Source organism: Bufo gargarizans, chromosome 5, assembly GCF_014858855.1.
Source record: "Bufo gargarizans isolate SCDJY-AF-19 chromosome 5, ASM1485885v1, whole genome shotgun sequence".
Taxonomy (NCBI): domain Eukaryota; kingdom Metazoa; phylum Chordata; class Amphibia; order Anura; family Bufonidae; genus Bufo; species Bufo gargarizans.
The window spans coordinates 219,570,915-219,586,600 of record NC_058084.1 but is presented as its reverse complement, the minus strand read 5'-3'; the positions used below and the strand labels follow the sequence as shown (position 1 = coordinate 219,586,600).

The 15,686-nt window shown below is 39.9% G+C and overlaps 1 protein-coding gene across 12 annotated transcripts in view; it reads right to left on the bottom strand.

Moving 5' to 3' along the window:
• The window catches only part of TNS3 (tensin 3), a 295,492-nt gene that overhangs the window by 109,023 nt on the left and 170,783 nt on the right, over positions 1-15,686 (bottom strand). For all 12 annotated transcript variants that reach the window (XM_044294880.1, XM_044294868.1, XM_044294871.1 and 9 more), the window contains 6 exons: positions 14,734-14,856; positions 12,628-12,692; positions 6,995-7,078; positions 5,541-5,653; positions 3,334-3,394; positions 754-829 (listed from right to left, as the gene is read on the bottom strand). In XM_044294880.1, the coding sequence (XP_044150815.1) occupies positions 754-829; positions 3,334-3,394; positions 5,541-5,653; positions 6,995-7,078; positions 12,628-12,692; positions 14,734-14,856 (522 nt within the window). The remainder of the gene's footprint in view (positions 1-753; positions 830-3,333; positions 3,395-5,540; positions 5,654-6,994; positions 7,079-12,627; positions 12,693-14,733; positions 14,857-15,686) is intronic.

Sequence of the window (15,686 nt, the reverse complement as noted above, 5' to 3'; positions counted from 1 at the left end):
GGTGTAGGTCTGATTAACATTGGGGGGTCTGATTGGTGGTCTAACCTGAGGTGGAATGAAATATTTTTTCTCTTATTGTCCTCCTCTAAAACCTAGGTGCATCTTATGGGCCAGTGCCTCTTATAGGGCGAAAAAAAAAACGTTAATTCTTGTGAAGTATAACAAACTTCCTCTTATATACCTGTTCGTTTGGTGGCTATGGTTAAGGGATATATAATAATGTATATTAGGGCGGTAAAATGTCGCCTCAGTAAATGTCCCTCACACCTATCCTATCTGTCCATGAAATGTAATACATGATGTAGAGATGATATAAACAAATACGGTTGTACCTGGACCTTCTTATAAGGGACATACCTGAACTTATAAAATGAGAATGACAACGTCACCAAATAAAACTGGTATACAAGAGTAAGTTTGTTATACTTCACAAGAATTAAATAGATGTATATTTATAATTTTTTCTGGTACTAATGGACTATTTTATGAATGTGTATTAAGTACAGAAGATGAGATACGACGCTATATATTTGCATCCCTACTGTAACTATGATATAATCTTTTTAAATTGTGTTTAATAAAAAGTGAATTTTTTAAGGAACTCGATAGTACTCATTTGTTTTTAGGTTTATAGTATTTAATTGAGTATTCCGGTCAGGTGTAGATTTAGTCACATTGTGGATCTAATATAGTGTGAATTATAATTTAATTTAAACCTGTACAAAAAGACTGCAATTTTCTACAGAAACTCACCATAATGTCACCCTTGATGAGCTGGGCTGGCTCAATGGCAATGCTTAATCGGTTTTCATTTTCTGGTCCAACATTGCTAAACAAAAGGTTAGAAAAGGAAAAAAAAATATGAATGTAGTCATATCTACTACACAGAACAAATATACATATCATCATAATCGTATCATATAATCAGTTAAAAAACTTAAATAAAATAAAGAGCATAGCAAATGCAATGGAAACGGGTATCATGAGAAAAACTATAATAACCAATTATTGAAAGAAGCAAAAAATAATAATAAAATAGATCACACAACATAGCCCTTTTCCCATGTTAAAGGAAATTACATCTTGCTTAATCAGGGTGCTATAATGAGAAACCATGACATTATTGCTTCTATCTTGTGTGTTTCTTAGTTGCTTCTTAGTGGTTTTAATCGGTTCCACTGGCATGTATAGACTCAGCAATCACATACATTCTGCCCACAACTTTTGCTGTCAGATCATAACACTAAGGGCTGTATTACCCTGCATGATGTTTGGGAAGTGCAAGCGCAGATGGATCATGACACTGTGCTGGAGGATAGACCTTCAGTTTAAACAAAGTGCAGGACCCCTTTAATTAAAACATTCTAAGAGAGCTGTTACAGGCTCCCTTTTCAAATACACATGAATGCAAACTATAATGCACTGCAAGCCTCCTCCACTGATTTAGTAATTCCAATGATTGTTCTGGAACATCATATAACTTTATGTTGTGCCGATCCTAATAAAAATTGTTAAGTGAGAGTTACCACTTGTGAGTGAATTCCTGCACAGTCTGGGTCTCTACAATCACTGATGCCAGGGTCTGACTGTGAAGGGACGCACTGAACCGGTAATAACCAGTTGGCAAATCAGTAATAAAGTTATAGTAGGAATAACAGAAGAATGGCATAGAGAACATAGTCGTGTGAAAAATACTCCAGAATTGTTATTGCATGGGGAATGCATACAGTATATCAGAAGAAGAGGTGAGAGGTCTCTTTAAGGGAGCTTGTTATCCCTACAATGGGGCTGTGGGTTGCAGGACAAATGGCTACTCTCCTGCGTAACTAGGAATCTGCAATATCCCTGGGGTATTGAAGTAAAAGGGAGGAATTATACAAAAATGTATACTTTATGCCCTAGTCAAATCTACAGTTTTAAATGTGTTTCTGTCTTTACAAAAGAGAGGTAATGTACATGTTGTAATACATTTCCTCCTTTTATGATACACTCTTGGCTTTAACGAAAAAAAATGTAATGTTTAACTCTGGCTTTAAAAGATTTTTTTAGGGGATTACTATGATTTTGAACAGATACGTTCATGTAGCTGCTTACCCCATGTAGATCTTCTCCATGCGCTATTTTTTGAGTCTGGACTCTCCTGATCTGCTATCGCCAGGTTCACAGATCACTGTGGTTTGCTTACATCCTATATATTGCATATCCTGTTGCTGTATCCAACCAAACCCATGATGCACCACTTCTCAGTACTGCCCCCAACAACACTCAGTTGGTTTATAGCTCCTTCTGCCCAGTTAGTTAAACAGACACAACCCTATCACTACCATTGTTGCTGCATTGACAACCTATGGACATAACATCACAGGAAGTAATAAAGAGCGGCATGGACATGGTCACATGACCAAAGCCCAGAAAGGAAGATAGCAGCAATACAGATAAAAAATACATTACAGAATTACAGCTAACTTCACAACTTATTGGGATGTTGATGCAAACTGGAAAACCCCTATAAAGCGAGTCTCACACAAACAACAGTTTCTCCACGTCCTATATGGGCACATGGAGGTCACAGAGAGGTCCTCTGATTAAATCCCCTACTATTAGGCAGAGTGGCCACTACATGGGCAACATATGGTCATCTGCAGTTTCTCATAATGATACCAGCAATTTACTGGTATTAAAGCTTTACCAACATTATTTGGGGGTTAAAGCACCTCTACAACCACTGGTTTAGACTCACAATGACTATCATTTCACAGACCATAAAATAAATAAAATATTACGACTGGATGAACCAAAGGTAAGACCCGCCACAAAATACTTTTAATAATGGTAGACAAGAAAACCATTTACCAGTGGAAATCTGCAGCTCATACATAAAGGTTTCATTCTTTTCATTCTACAAGTAAAATTTTGAAAATGTACTAAGAATATGAAAAGGGAAAAGAAACCTACACTTGGAATCTGCACACAAAGAAGGGTTTGTTATAAGTAGCTGAGCTAGCCGGTAATTCAGCGTGTGGCATTTAAAATGGTTTTCTAACAAGTAACTGGCATTGCAAACACTAATTTATCTCTGCGCAGTGCTACCATACTGATGGTAATCTCAGAGTAGGTTATCAATATCAGATCGGTGGGTCTCCAATTCCTGTTACCCCCGCCGATTCGCTTTTTGAAGTGGATGGTATGTGCAGTTGTAATTACACTGCACCACTGCTACAAAGGAGACAGTGTGCAGGTAATTTTGCAGAGGACCAGCCGATCAGCAGGGGTGCTGGAAGTAGGACCCCTGCCAATCTGTTACCTAAACGATTCACTGGAGAAATCACTTACTATATTCCTGATGTATACACGGGTTGCATCGCCTGGTAAATTTTTATGAAAGGTCGACATACTGCAAAATAAACACATTTTTCAAATTTAAGCTACACAATATATATATGGTATCTTAACTTGTTCAGGGAATGTGTCATAAGATCATAACGTATTATTGTAATCAGGTTTTCGTGATCAAAATCTAACTTTTTGGTGGCTTTTTTTCTTGTTATATGACTATATTACTGAAGTTTTCACACTGGTTGGTTGACAAAAACCTCCACTGATCAATTCAGAGAAGGGGACCTATCATTGTTTACATAGGCACAACGACCATGTATGTCTGGCTGTGCCTGGTAGGTACTGCATCCTGCAGATTGATCCCTTTTACTTAAAGGTATATATCCATCAGAGATAATGGGGGGGAAATTGCTAGGATATGTCTGATAGGTGTGGGTCCCACCTCTGACACCAGGACCTACATTAAGGAACGGAGCGGGGAAGGTGGCGACCACCGTTCCCATTCATTTCTATGGGGCCGACGGTAATAGCCGAGCCATTCCTCAGCTATTTTCGGCGGCTCCAGAGAAAAGAATGTGTATGTGCAGTGTGCCCTCCGTCACCTTTCCCGCTCCATTCTCAGTGTAGGTGTGGGTCTCAGAGGTGGGACCCACACCTATCAAACAATGGGGGCATATCCTAGCAATATGCCCCCATTGTGATGGGAATACCCCTTTAAGTGAAAGGGATCAAGCTGCAGTACCAGGCCCTGTGCAAACAATTAGGAGCCCCCTTCTGTAGAGATTCTGGGGCTTGGAGCGCCGCTGCTCAAACTTTGATAAGGGAAGTCCCAGAGAACTCCTTTAAAGGGTTTTGTTTTTCCAAGATTCTGATATTGATGACATATCCTCAAGCTAGGTCATCAATATCAAAATGGTGGTTTTCCAGGTATCAGACCCGCTGCCTTCTTGCAGTTTACCAAGCACAGCAATGTTCATTAGATAGTGACTCTGCTTTATATTGCATCCACCTAAATGGGACTGAGATACACCTAGGCCACGTGACCAATGAACGAAACGTTACTGGCCTAGGAAGGGATGTCGTGCTCCCTGAAGCACAATGGCCTCTTTAAACAGCTGATCTGCGGGTTGCCGGGAGTCTGACCCCAATGATTTGGTACTTATGACCTATCCTGAGGATAGGTCATCAATATCAAACTCTTGGAGAACCCCCTTTAAATGTAATATAACTAGTAAATGTTCAGCGTTTTAAACAAACAGTGAACACTCTCACTTCCTGTAGCCATTTGTTAAAGAGTAATTGACCAATTAAATGTAGCAAATAAAAAAAAATTAAGTTATATCTGCACTGCAGTAGGTTTTACCGCCTGCTGTACCTCTCGAACAGCAAATAAAAAGAACAACCAACCATACAGAAACATGTAATTGTAAACTGTATGGTGTAACATCTCTAATAAAGGGGATGTGTCACTTCAGCAAACGGCATTTATAATGTAGAGAAAGTTAATACAAGGCACTTACTTATGTACCGTTTCCATGCTTACGACCACCCTGCAATCCAGCAGCTGCGGTCCTGCTTGCATACTATAGAAAAAAAACGCCACCTATGCATGCTCCAACTGTCCCGGCCACCAGAGGGTCCAGCACTTTTTCTTTTAGTGTGCAAGCATGACCACCGATGCTGGATTACAGGGTGGTCATAACTAGGGATGAGTGAATCGACTTCGGATAATACTTAATTGGAATACTGTACGAAGCATGTGCTCCGTAAGTATTAGAATCTACTGGCTATAATGAGCCGAAGTTATTACTTTGCGAAGTCTCGCGAGACTTTGCATAATAATTTCATAAATTCATTTCTACTGTAAAAAAGCATTTCCCAAACTGGGGTTCGGTTCCAACGTGCCATTTGGAACCGAACCAGAGTTCAGGAAATGTTTTATTACAGCACAAATTAATTTATGAAGTCGATTCGCTCATCCCTAGTCATAACCATGGAAACAACCAGTGTATAATTTGATGGAAAAATTCCTCCAACCAGCAAAGGAGACAATATGGACAATCACAGTTTATTAGTATAAATGCCTTTCTCTACATGATAAATGCCATTTGCTGAAGCGAGACAACTCCTTTAATGAGCAGAACTATTGCGTCGTTTCTCATGTACAGTACAACAATAATTGCTTAAAAATCTGAAATACTTACATCCACCGGCATCAAAATTAGGAACACCATGAAGAATGACATAATGCAAGAAGAGAGGGCTGGCATTCATCTTTTCCATCCCAGATAACAGTCCATTCAGAAAACTGACATATCTAGGAAAGCAAAGTGGCGTTGGGTTTACGAACAGTCTTTTTATTTGGTTTATAAGGTAATGGTGTCTAGAATCCCATACAAGTAGTATCTTATGTTAAGCAAGCAGTATGGGTTCCACATTGTAGCAACTTGTCTAAGTCACATTTTCCCAAGAGCGATTGTCTGCTACGTTTCCCTACAAATGTGTGACTTGGGTTGTGCACCTAGTTATGATTCAGATCAACTCTGCCCAGGGTAGAAAAAAAATGAAATTGGCAGCAATGGTGTGTGATTTTGTTATAGCCAGAGTTTTCATCTCTTTTCCGTTCAGTTGTGGTTCAAATTCCGGCGAGCTGATTTGTTATAAATGCCGTGTGCTAGACATAAAACACTGTATTTCTAGGTCCGAATCCTGGCATTTAATGCCTGAAGGCTGGCAGATCACCTGCCAAATCCCATTATAGTCAATAGGGATCCGGCGGTGAATGGTAGAATCTGGCCAAGCTGGATCTGGTAAACTCCAGCAGGTTGTTCCAAGGAAGTCTGCCAGATTTGGCAACCGCAACTGTGAATGTACCCTTAAAAGGGAAACTGGCTATAACATCACACAACATTACTGCCAGTTTCAAATTATTTAGTACCCTGGACAGAGTTCATCTGAATCATAACTAGTGACAGATGTGACAATCCTTGTTGGAAAAATGTGACTTGGGCAAGATGCTATAATGTGGAATCCATACTGTAACAGCAGAGACATGGACAGTGCCGTTAGGCGATATACACTAACATTATACCACAGATGGGTTTTCCTACAGATACTCTTATGTAAAAGCTTTAGTTTCCCAGACACAATAACAGTTCATCATGGAGACTATTAGGAAATCTATGGAAACAAACAGCTGCTTAGGGCATATTCACACCTGCATTGGTGTCACAGAATTTACCAAGAATAGCAGAGAAGTCCTGCATGGAAGACTTTTTTCTCTGCTATAAAGGCATTCTGCCAAGTGGAAACCGAAAGGATCCCATGTTAGCCAATAGGATCTGTTTGGCTCTGTACCTGTCAGTTATGCGCCAAATATGGCATCTCCATTATTTCCATTGTTCTGATCTTATTACGGAGCAGGACAATGGAAATAAAGAAAGCTGATGTGAAAGCGTCCTTAGATGGTCAGAGCAGTAAAATTATTTTACTTTAAAAAAAAAAATTTAGACACTTTTGTTGTGGCATTCTCATAGATATGACATTTAGGCTAATACATTTTAATGCATTAGAATGAGAAATGGAGCTTGAGATGACATTAATTGCACTTACACTGAGATTACACAGCAGAAACTAATCTGTATCACAAAACACCCACCTTAGTTGAGATGGCTGCATGAGTACTGACACCTTATCATCATAAAACTTCTTCATGGCAAAGCGATCTAGAGCTTGGTCAGCACTGAAAGGAAATATTCACATGCCTTTAGAAACATGTATTAATTAGTATGCTACTTCCCTATTAACCCCCTTAGTGACCGGTCAGAAGCAGTGATAAGCTATGTGAGCTTCCATTGCGCTGTTCTGATGTATGACATACCACATTGGTACAGGCTTTGAACAGAGTGGAGTGAGCACAGGCAGACGCCCACACCGCACAACACTGCTACTACTGGCGCTCGCTCTACTAAAGCCTGACATAGCACATTACTGATGTGCTATGCAGAGCTTTTAGATAGCGGAGCTGGTACAGGCAGGAGCAGCGATGTGTGCTCCAGTCTGGACATCGCTTATGGTGGCCCCAGTGGTATCCGTACACGTATACTGGCATGGCAGTGGTGTATGAGTGTATGGATTAAAAAGTTTAAAAACATTTCTTTTTAATCTCTTTCAGTTTAGTTGAAAGTTCAGGAACATTTTAATGGTTTCAGGAGGAGAGGTGTGGAGAAGGAAAAAAAATATATATAGCTTTTCCACCATTTTGCAACATTCACTTTGCGGCATAAATAACAAGATAACTTTATTCAGTCAGAGTGAAGACAAGAACAAGCCATACACACCCACACATACATTTTGATTGTTTTTAGTCCTTTTTTTGGTTGTCAGATAAGCCAAAAACAGCAATTTTCACATTGCTTTCTACCGCACTACATAACATCCACTGCGAAAGTCAATTAAAAACAGTGACCTCCACAGTGGCCGACCCTTTATTAGTGACCTCCACAGTACCTCATCTCCTTAACAGTGACCTCTACAGCTGCTGCCCCCTTAACAGTAACCTCCACAGCCCCCGCCCCTTTAACAGCGACCTCCACAGCGGCCCGCCCCTTTAACAGTGACCTCCACAGTGGCCCGCCCCTTTAACAGTGACCTCCACAGTACCCCGTCTCGTTAACAGTGATTTCCATAATAACCCAGCCCCTTATACGGCTTTTCTCTTAGCATCAAGTTCCTTTACTTACGGGGCATTATTGTCTTTAACTGACAGTATATAAAACCCCACAGAATTAGTATACATTTAAGGTCATGTGACTTACATCAGCTTCTACAACAACGTTGGCTAAGCGTCGCAATCAAAATTATATTAACTTTTATACTAAGAATGTCCTTAGAATTTTTTTTTGACACAATAAAAGCTCCTTTATCAATTTTTTTTTAATGTTTTGGCATCGCCACGTCTCTTTTTTAAAGCCATTTACTTGCAAGATAAATTACGTGATCTTTGTATAGTTCCGGTCATTACAGATGTGGCAATACCAGTGATGAGGAGAGTATTCTATTTTTCTTTTCTTTTTTTCCATTGGGGATTTTATTACATTTTTTTTACAAAACTTTCATTTTTACGTTTACCACTTAATAGTCCCACAAGGGAGCTTTGACATTCAATCATTTGAATTCTTACGTAGTACAATGTATTATGCTGTCAGTGGCAAACTATTAGGCCATGCATCTGACAGAGCCTAATAGACATTTACCAAAGGCAGAACTAGGGGCCTTCATAAGACCTCCTAATGCCATGAAAAGGCATCGGCACATCATGATTGCATTTGGAAAGAAGAGCCCCCTCAACAACAACTAAGGGGTTAATTGGTTAGGAGGTTTCTCAAACCACGGCCATTAAACTAGGTGCCCTGCACTGAACAGCTGGGTGCCCACTCTACCTGGTACAGGACACCTTCACATAAAAAGGCAGTTGTGCAGGTTTAAAGCATGTCATATTAAGACATTCAAATTTTCAATGGCATAGTTCTAATGAAAAGTAAAAGAAAAAAAAGATAAAAAGGTCAAAAGGTCAAAAAAATTATCTATGAATAATAGGGGAATTTATCATGAGAAGAATTTTTGAACAAATTTTTTCTGTCTGTGAAATGCTGCACATTGATAAGTCTGGCACCTTTAAACACTACATTTTTGTCTATAGATGTTACTCCAGTTTTAATTTTCTGTGACATTCAAAAAGTTAGTTGATAAATCTAGAGTGAAACTCATTAACATAACAAAACAAACTCGCTTATCAAAACTGAATTTCTGATGGATGAATTCCTTTAAATGGAGACCACAGGCTATTCTTTACGTGACACACTCAACTGAACTCATCACAGCGAATGCCAGGGTGATTACCAGATATGGCATTGTATTGCTCTCCATAGTGCCAGCTGTTTTCATCCACTGGGATAAGATAAAGGAGTTTTCTGTGATTTTAGATTGATGTCCTTTTTTTTCAGGAAAACCCATCAATACAAACACCAAATCAGAAGAACGAGGGGGCAGAAGCCTGACATACCTGAATTGTGCCATAAATTAAAAATCCCAGAAAAAATAAATTATAATAAACTGTGGTGCAGATATACTATGACTGCCATTATAAACTCCAGTTTCAGTATAACGTCCATTGGCCCAGAATATGCAAAATTTATTAAAAAGCACAGGCCTCTTAATAAATATGAAGCATCTCCAGGCAGTCTGTGTGCCAGAAATCCAAATTCACGAGTCATGACCCTCTTGATAAACACCACCACTTTTCTAGCTGCTTTAGAAACATGGCAAAAAAAAGTGAAAAAAAATAAATCACAAATTATGACACCATTATAGTCAGAACAACATACACCCATCCAAAAACCTAAAGAGTCCATAAATGCGTACTACATATACAACCAAAAAAGCCGATGGGAATCATCAATAAATATATACACCTTTATTAATATACATCAAATAATTTACATAACTAATAAAGAGGAGAGTAGCACGATTTAAAAAGAAAGGGATACAGAGAAATAACAAGGAGCAATGTTCCATAAAAATCTTATATGAATTATCACTAGACATACTATAAGTATCTTCACTAAGATATTATAATCAATATCTTTATGAGTGACAATATTTGCCAAGCCCTTTAAATAAAGGGCACAGGGAGGATCTCTAGAACATTCCAAATAACTATCCCTAAGATTACACTCTAAAAGATATTCATGTAATCCATAGTATGATCATTATATTCACAAAAGGTATAAAAAATAAATCAAATAAATATAATTAAAGAAAACATATAAGCATCCTATGTACGCATACTGTGACATGACATGATATAAGTCCGGAACATGGCCCCAAGCACATACACCTCGAAGTGCATTTCACCCTCAAGACTTTCTCAGGGAGCCTTCAGGGTAAAGCCTTAGGCCCCTTTCACACTGGCGAGATTTCCGCGAGGGTGCAATGCGTGAGGTGAACGCATTGCATCCGCACTGAATCCAGACCCATTTATCTGGTCTGTGCACATGAGCGGTGATTTTCACGCATCACTTGTGTGTTACGTGAAAATCGCAGCAAGCTCTATATTGTGCGTTTATCACGCAACGCAGGCCCCATAAAAGTGAATAGAGCTGCGTGAAAATCGCAAGCATCTGCAAGCAAGTGCGGATGTGGTGCAATTTCCACACATGGTTGCTAAGATGACAGTCTAGTCACTGTATTACTTTCCCTTATAACATGGATATAAGGGAAAATAATAGCATTCTTTAATACAGAATGCTTAGTACAAGGTCAATTGAGGGTAAAAAAAAAAAAAATGAACTCACCCCCTCCTCTTGATTGCGTAGTTGCCGATCTCTTCTTACTTCTCCTGGGCTCCAGTGAACAAGGCAGACATAGCAGAGCTGGAGAGGGTCCAGAGAAGGGCAACTAAAGTAATAACTGGAATGGGGCAACTACAGTACCCTGAAAGATTATCAACATTAGGGTTATTCACTTTAGAAAAAAGACGACTGAGGGGAGATCTAATTACTATGTATAAATATATCAGGGGTCAGTACAGAGATCTATCCCATCATCTATTTATCCCCAGGACTGTGACTGTGATGGGGGGACATCCTCTGCGTCTGGAGTAAAGAAGGTTTGTACACAAAAATAGAAGAGGATTCTTTACGGTAAGAGCAGTGAGACTATGGAACTCTCTGCCTGAGGAGGTGGTGATGGTGAGTACAATAAAGGAATTCAAGAGGGGCCTGGATGTATTTCTGGAGCGTAATAATATTACAGGCTATAGCTACTAGCGAGGGGTCGTTGATCCAGGGAGTTATTCTGATTGCCTGATTGGAGTCGGGAAGGAATTTTTTTCCCCTAAAGTGAGGAAAATTGGCTTCTACCTCACAGTTTTTTTTTTGCCTTCCTCTGGATCAACTTGCAGAATGACAGGCCGAACTGGACGGACAAATGTATTTTTTCGGCCTTATGTACTATGTACTATCATGAACTGCCGGCTAAAGGACCTGCAGTGACGTCACATCACATGGTCCAATCACATGGTCCATCGCCGTGGTGATGGACCATGTGATGAGCTCAGTGACATCACCACAGGTCCTTTGACAGGCCCTGAAGAAAGAACAGGAGACTGGCAGCTACGCGATCAATTGGAGGAGGCGAGTTAATTTATTTTGTATCCCTCAATTGACCTTGTACTAACTGACTGCAATTGCGTACCTACTTGCGCGGGTTTACCACAATGCACCCGGAACGCATCCTGGCCTAATCCGGACACGCTCTTCTGCAGGGGGCCTTAGGGGTGAAATGCACATTCTGGTGTTGGTGCTTGGGGCCGTGTTCCGGACTTATATCAGGTCAAAGGGTTTGGTAAATATTGTCACTCAAAAGGATATTGATTATAATATTTTAGTGCCATATTTGGAGACACTTCTAGCATGCCCAGTGATAATTCATGTAAGATTTTTATGGAACATAACCGCTTGCCATTTCTCTGTATCCTTTTCTTTTTCCATCGTGCTACTCTCCTGTCTTGCAATTATGGTCTGAGCCATAATTGTCAACTTTTTACTGCCACAAAAGTGGCGTAGGACATTTGATAAATATCCTTATGTGCAATTTAATTTTCATTGGCTCCAGTGCTTAGCTGTGCTGAGCTTATCCCATCAATGTGTGATGGGCGAGTTTCCCAGCAAATCAGCTGTACTTTAATGACTAATGTGGAGGAAAAAAAGCATCAAGCATGTTGGATTTCAACAGTCCGACCCTTTGTCTAGCAGGTAAACAGTTTCAGAGATGTTTGCCCACTTATCTCCATAGAAATAACCATCCAAGGAGCTCAAAGGTGAGAGTGGATTTTACAGATATCTAAGGTGTCTAGCAAAATGTAATGTTATGCCATGATTGATGTAAAAGGCAGTATATTGTAGTACATGACATTCTTTCTAAGGCTAGTTTCATACAGGCCACAAACTGAAGAGCCAAGCATACAATGATTAGCTTGACCAATTACTCCGAAAGTGAAATGGCAAAATGTACTGATCCCCTAGGGGACACAGGCATCACTTTATTGAATAACTCAGCGACTATAATACATTTGAATGACCTTCTAAAAGAATTCAAATCCAGGTACTGGTTTGAAAAATATAATAGTTTGCATTTCATAGGACAACCCTTTTAATGAAAGCATTTGATAAGGAAATTAACTTAATTCATAACTGAAAATACAAGCTACACGCATTTATGGTCACTTACCTTGCAGATACATTTGTAAAGTGCATGTATGATGATATCACTACTCCAATTCTTCCTTTTCCACCCTGAGAAGAATAAACAGGTTATTATTATACTACAGTCAAATGACTTTCATAGGTAATTGTAGTTTTTTTCTTCTTATATTAGGAAAAAGCTGTTAAAGAGTTAATAAACCAATGCTTTAACAGGGGTTGTTCATCTTTTGGGGGTCTTTCAGGAGACCCCTTCTCCTTGTGGCCAGCACTGCAGAGGGAAGCATACTTACCTGCTACCCGCTACTGGATCCTGGCTCCTTCACACCTCGACCACCACGGCGCTCAAGTACCCACTGTATGCTTCCCTCTACAGGTCCAGCCACCAAGGGGGAGGATCTGACAAAGACCCCCAGAAGATGAACAACCCCTTTAATTAAATATATATATTTCTCAACACTGAAATTGCAACACTATAATGGAAAAAAGACATGGAATTATTTTATTAAAATTCATTAAAGAAATGTTAATGATATACAAATGATTTAAAAAAATGGAAACAAAATATTTAAAACCTCTCAACGTTTCCTTGTGAAGGCCTTGGCATGACACCAATCTCCAGCTACAATTGCTTCCAAGGCTGTAGCGGGACTGATTGCTGAAGAGGATAGACCTCCATTGCTGTCCTGCTGTGTCTTATGATAGCCTTTGAGAGCAGTGTAATCAGGTCAATGGAACACCTGTAGATGGACATCTGACTTGTAGCCCAATCTCATCCAAACGCCTTCTGGTGGATTGTGTAGACACTATTTGCTGCCCTAGGCTTGGAATTTGACATTAAATGTCACTTGCAGTAGAGAATGGATCACTACGTGCCATTCTTCTAATCAATCTGTCCACGCAGAGGTACGCCTCAGGGCACCTCTTGCTGTCAATTCCAGTTCGTTGCTGTTCTCCCAACCACCAGGACATGCAACATTGAATAGTGCTGTCATCTTGGCACAGGCACGTAGGGATCCGACGGTGATAACCCATGCTCTTTCAGTTCTATGAGGCAGCAACCTCTGGTACTCCAGCTGTGTGAAACTACAACTCATGGAGCTGGGAGTTGTAGTTTCACAACAGCTGGAGGGCTGAAGGTTGCTGACCCCTGTTATAGGCATCTACCCTAATGTTTATGTTACAAATAAGTCAATGATCTCAAATTCTTATTATTTCAGAAGAGTTTCCTTCTATGTGACAAAAAAGCACTTTTGTTGAGCATTACTAGTAATTACCTAATACACCGTCAGAGGGCAATTTGCGCCCACTAAAATAGGTTTGTATACTGCATCATATAGGCAGACTACAGATTGTTGTGAAAGATCTAAGACCACATTCTGACAGGTGTCTTATAACTCTATATGAAAAGATAGTGACTGCATCCAAGTAGGTGTGAAAATAATCCATATATTATACGTATATAGTGCACTGCCATTGGCCAGTGCTACAGCCTAGGAGAAGGAGACGCCCAGGAGAACAAGGGCAGACTCTGCCTACTATAACCAAGAGTCCTAAGTCTCCGCCTTCTATAACCAAGTCCCCGAACATACCGGAGGACATAACGGGAGAACGGAGCAGCGCCCAGGGATAATAGTGAGTAAAGTGAGATCCCTGGGCGCCGCTGTATATGTCATGATACTTAGTTCACAATGTTTGGACCAATGAAAGGTCCTCTTTAAGGGGTTGTCTCATCTGAGACATTGGTGAATATCCTAGCGATGTGCATCAATGTCAGATTGGTGTAGGTCTCACCTCTGTACCAGACCTATCTCCAGAATGGGCCCCCTAAAATGAGCAGAGAGCACCCGCAAATGCCCAGCAACTCATTTCTATAGGACTGGTGAAAATAGCCGTCAGTGCTAGAAGTTAATAGCACAACGCATTCTCCTTCACCTTTGGGGACCTAGAAATAGGTAATGGTCTCAGGGGTGAGACCTGCAGCTATCTGACATTGGTGGCATATCCTAGCGATATGCCATCAATGTCTCAGATGAGACAACCCCTTTAATAAAAACACACTGTGCAAAGAACAAACATGAAGTTGAAGTAAATTTAAATATGTAGAAAATCACAGTTAAAAGAATTAACTTACTCTGCAATGAATAACCACCACATGTAAAGGGTCAGTGTTCAGCCATGATTCCACTGCCTTGCAAATAGTGCACATTTTATCTAGTGGGGGAGCATGTAGATCCGGCCAACCCACATCCATTACCTATATTTTAAAAGAAAGGAATTCATTATAACTATATAAGTTAAACACAGCATGATGAATAGTGAATAACCAATGCATATAAATGGCAGATAAACAAGGAAGCTCCTGACTAAACATGCCAGTGAAGCAATGCTCTTGACTTTATTACTTCATGAAAGGCTTTAAGCTGCCGCTCCATGATCCTCAGCACTGTCTCCCATTGATATGAATGATAGGCAGAAAGACACGGCCACCTTCGGGTTTTCAGTTAAATTTCGACACAGCCGTCCGTGCAAAAATTCCGCTGTAAAACCTATTGTGTGAACGTCCCATTATACAAACAACTTATTTACACAGTTGGGTAACATACATGCTGCTATAAATATGTCTAGAACATAAGAATACAAATACAGTATCTGTACACTGACAGCTTATCTACACCATCCTTGTAAATCATGAAATGATGGTAGCTGGTGAGGGATTAAAAATGATCTGTCATCAGATTTCATAAAACAAACTGCATATATTATCAACCCCATAAGGGCAGAGCCAATTTTTGTTTTTACACTTTAATTTCTTTCTGCATTGCAACAGCCATACTATCCATATGAGGGCTTATATTTTGAAGTACAGTTGCATTTTTAATGGTGCCATTTAATTTACTATAGCTTGCATTGGAAATGAGAAACAAAAATTCTGACCCCGGTCACTGCAAGCAGTGGGCGATATAAACGATATAAATTTGGGACAGATATACATTTTGTCTATATCGCTCTATCGCGATAGATTACCACGGAGCGGTAGTGAATTGAAGAAGCTTCTCACTCACCGCTCCGTGACCTCACGACTCA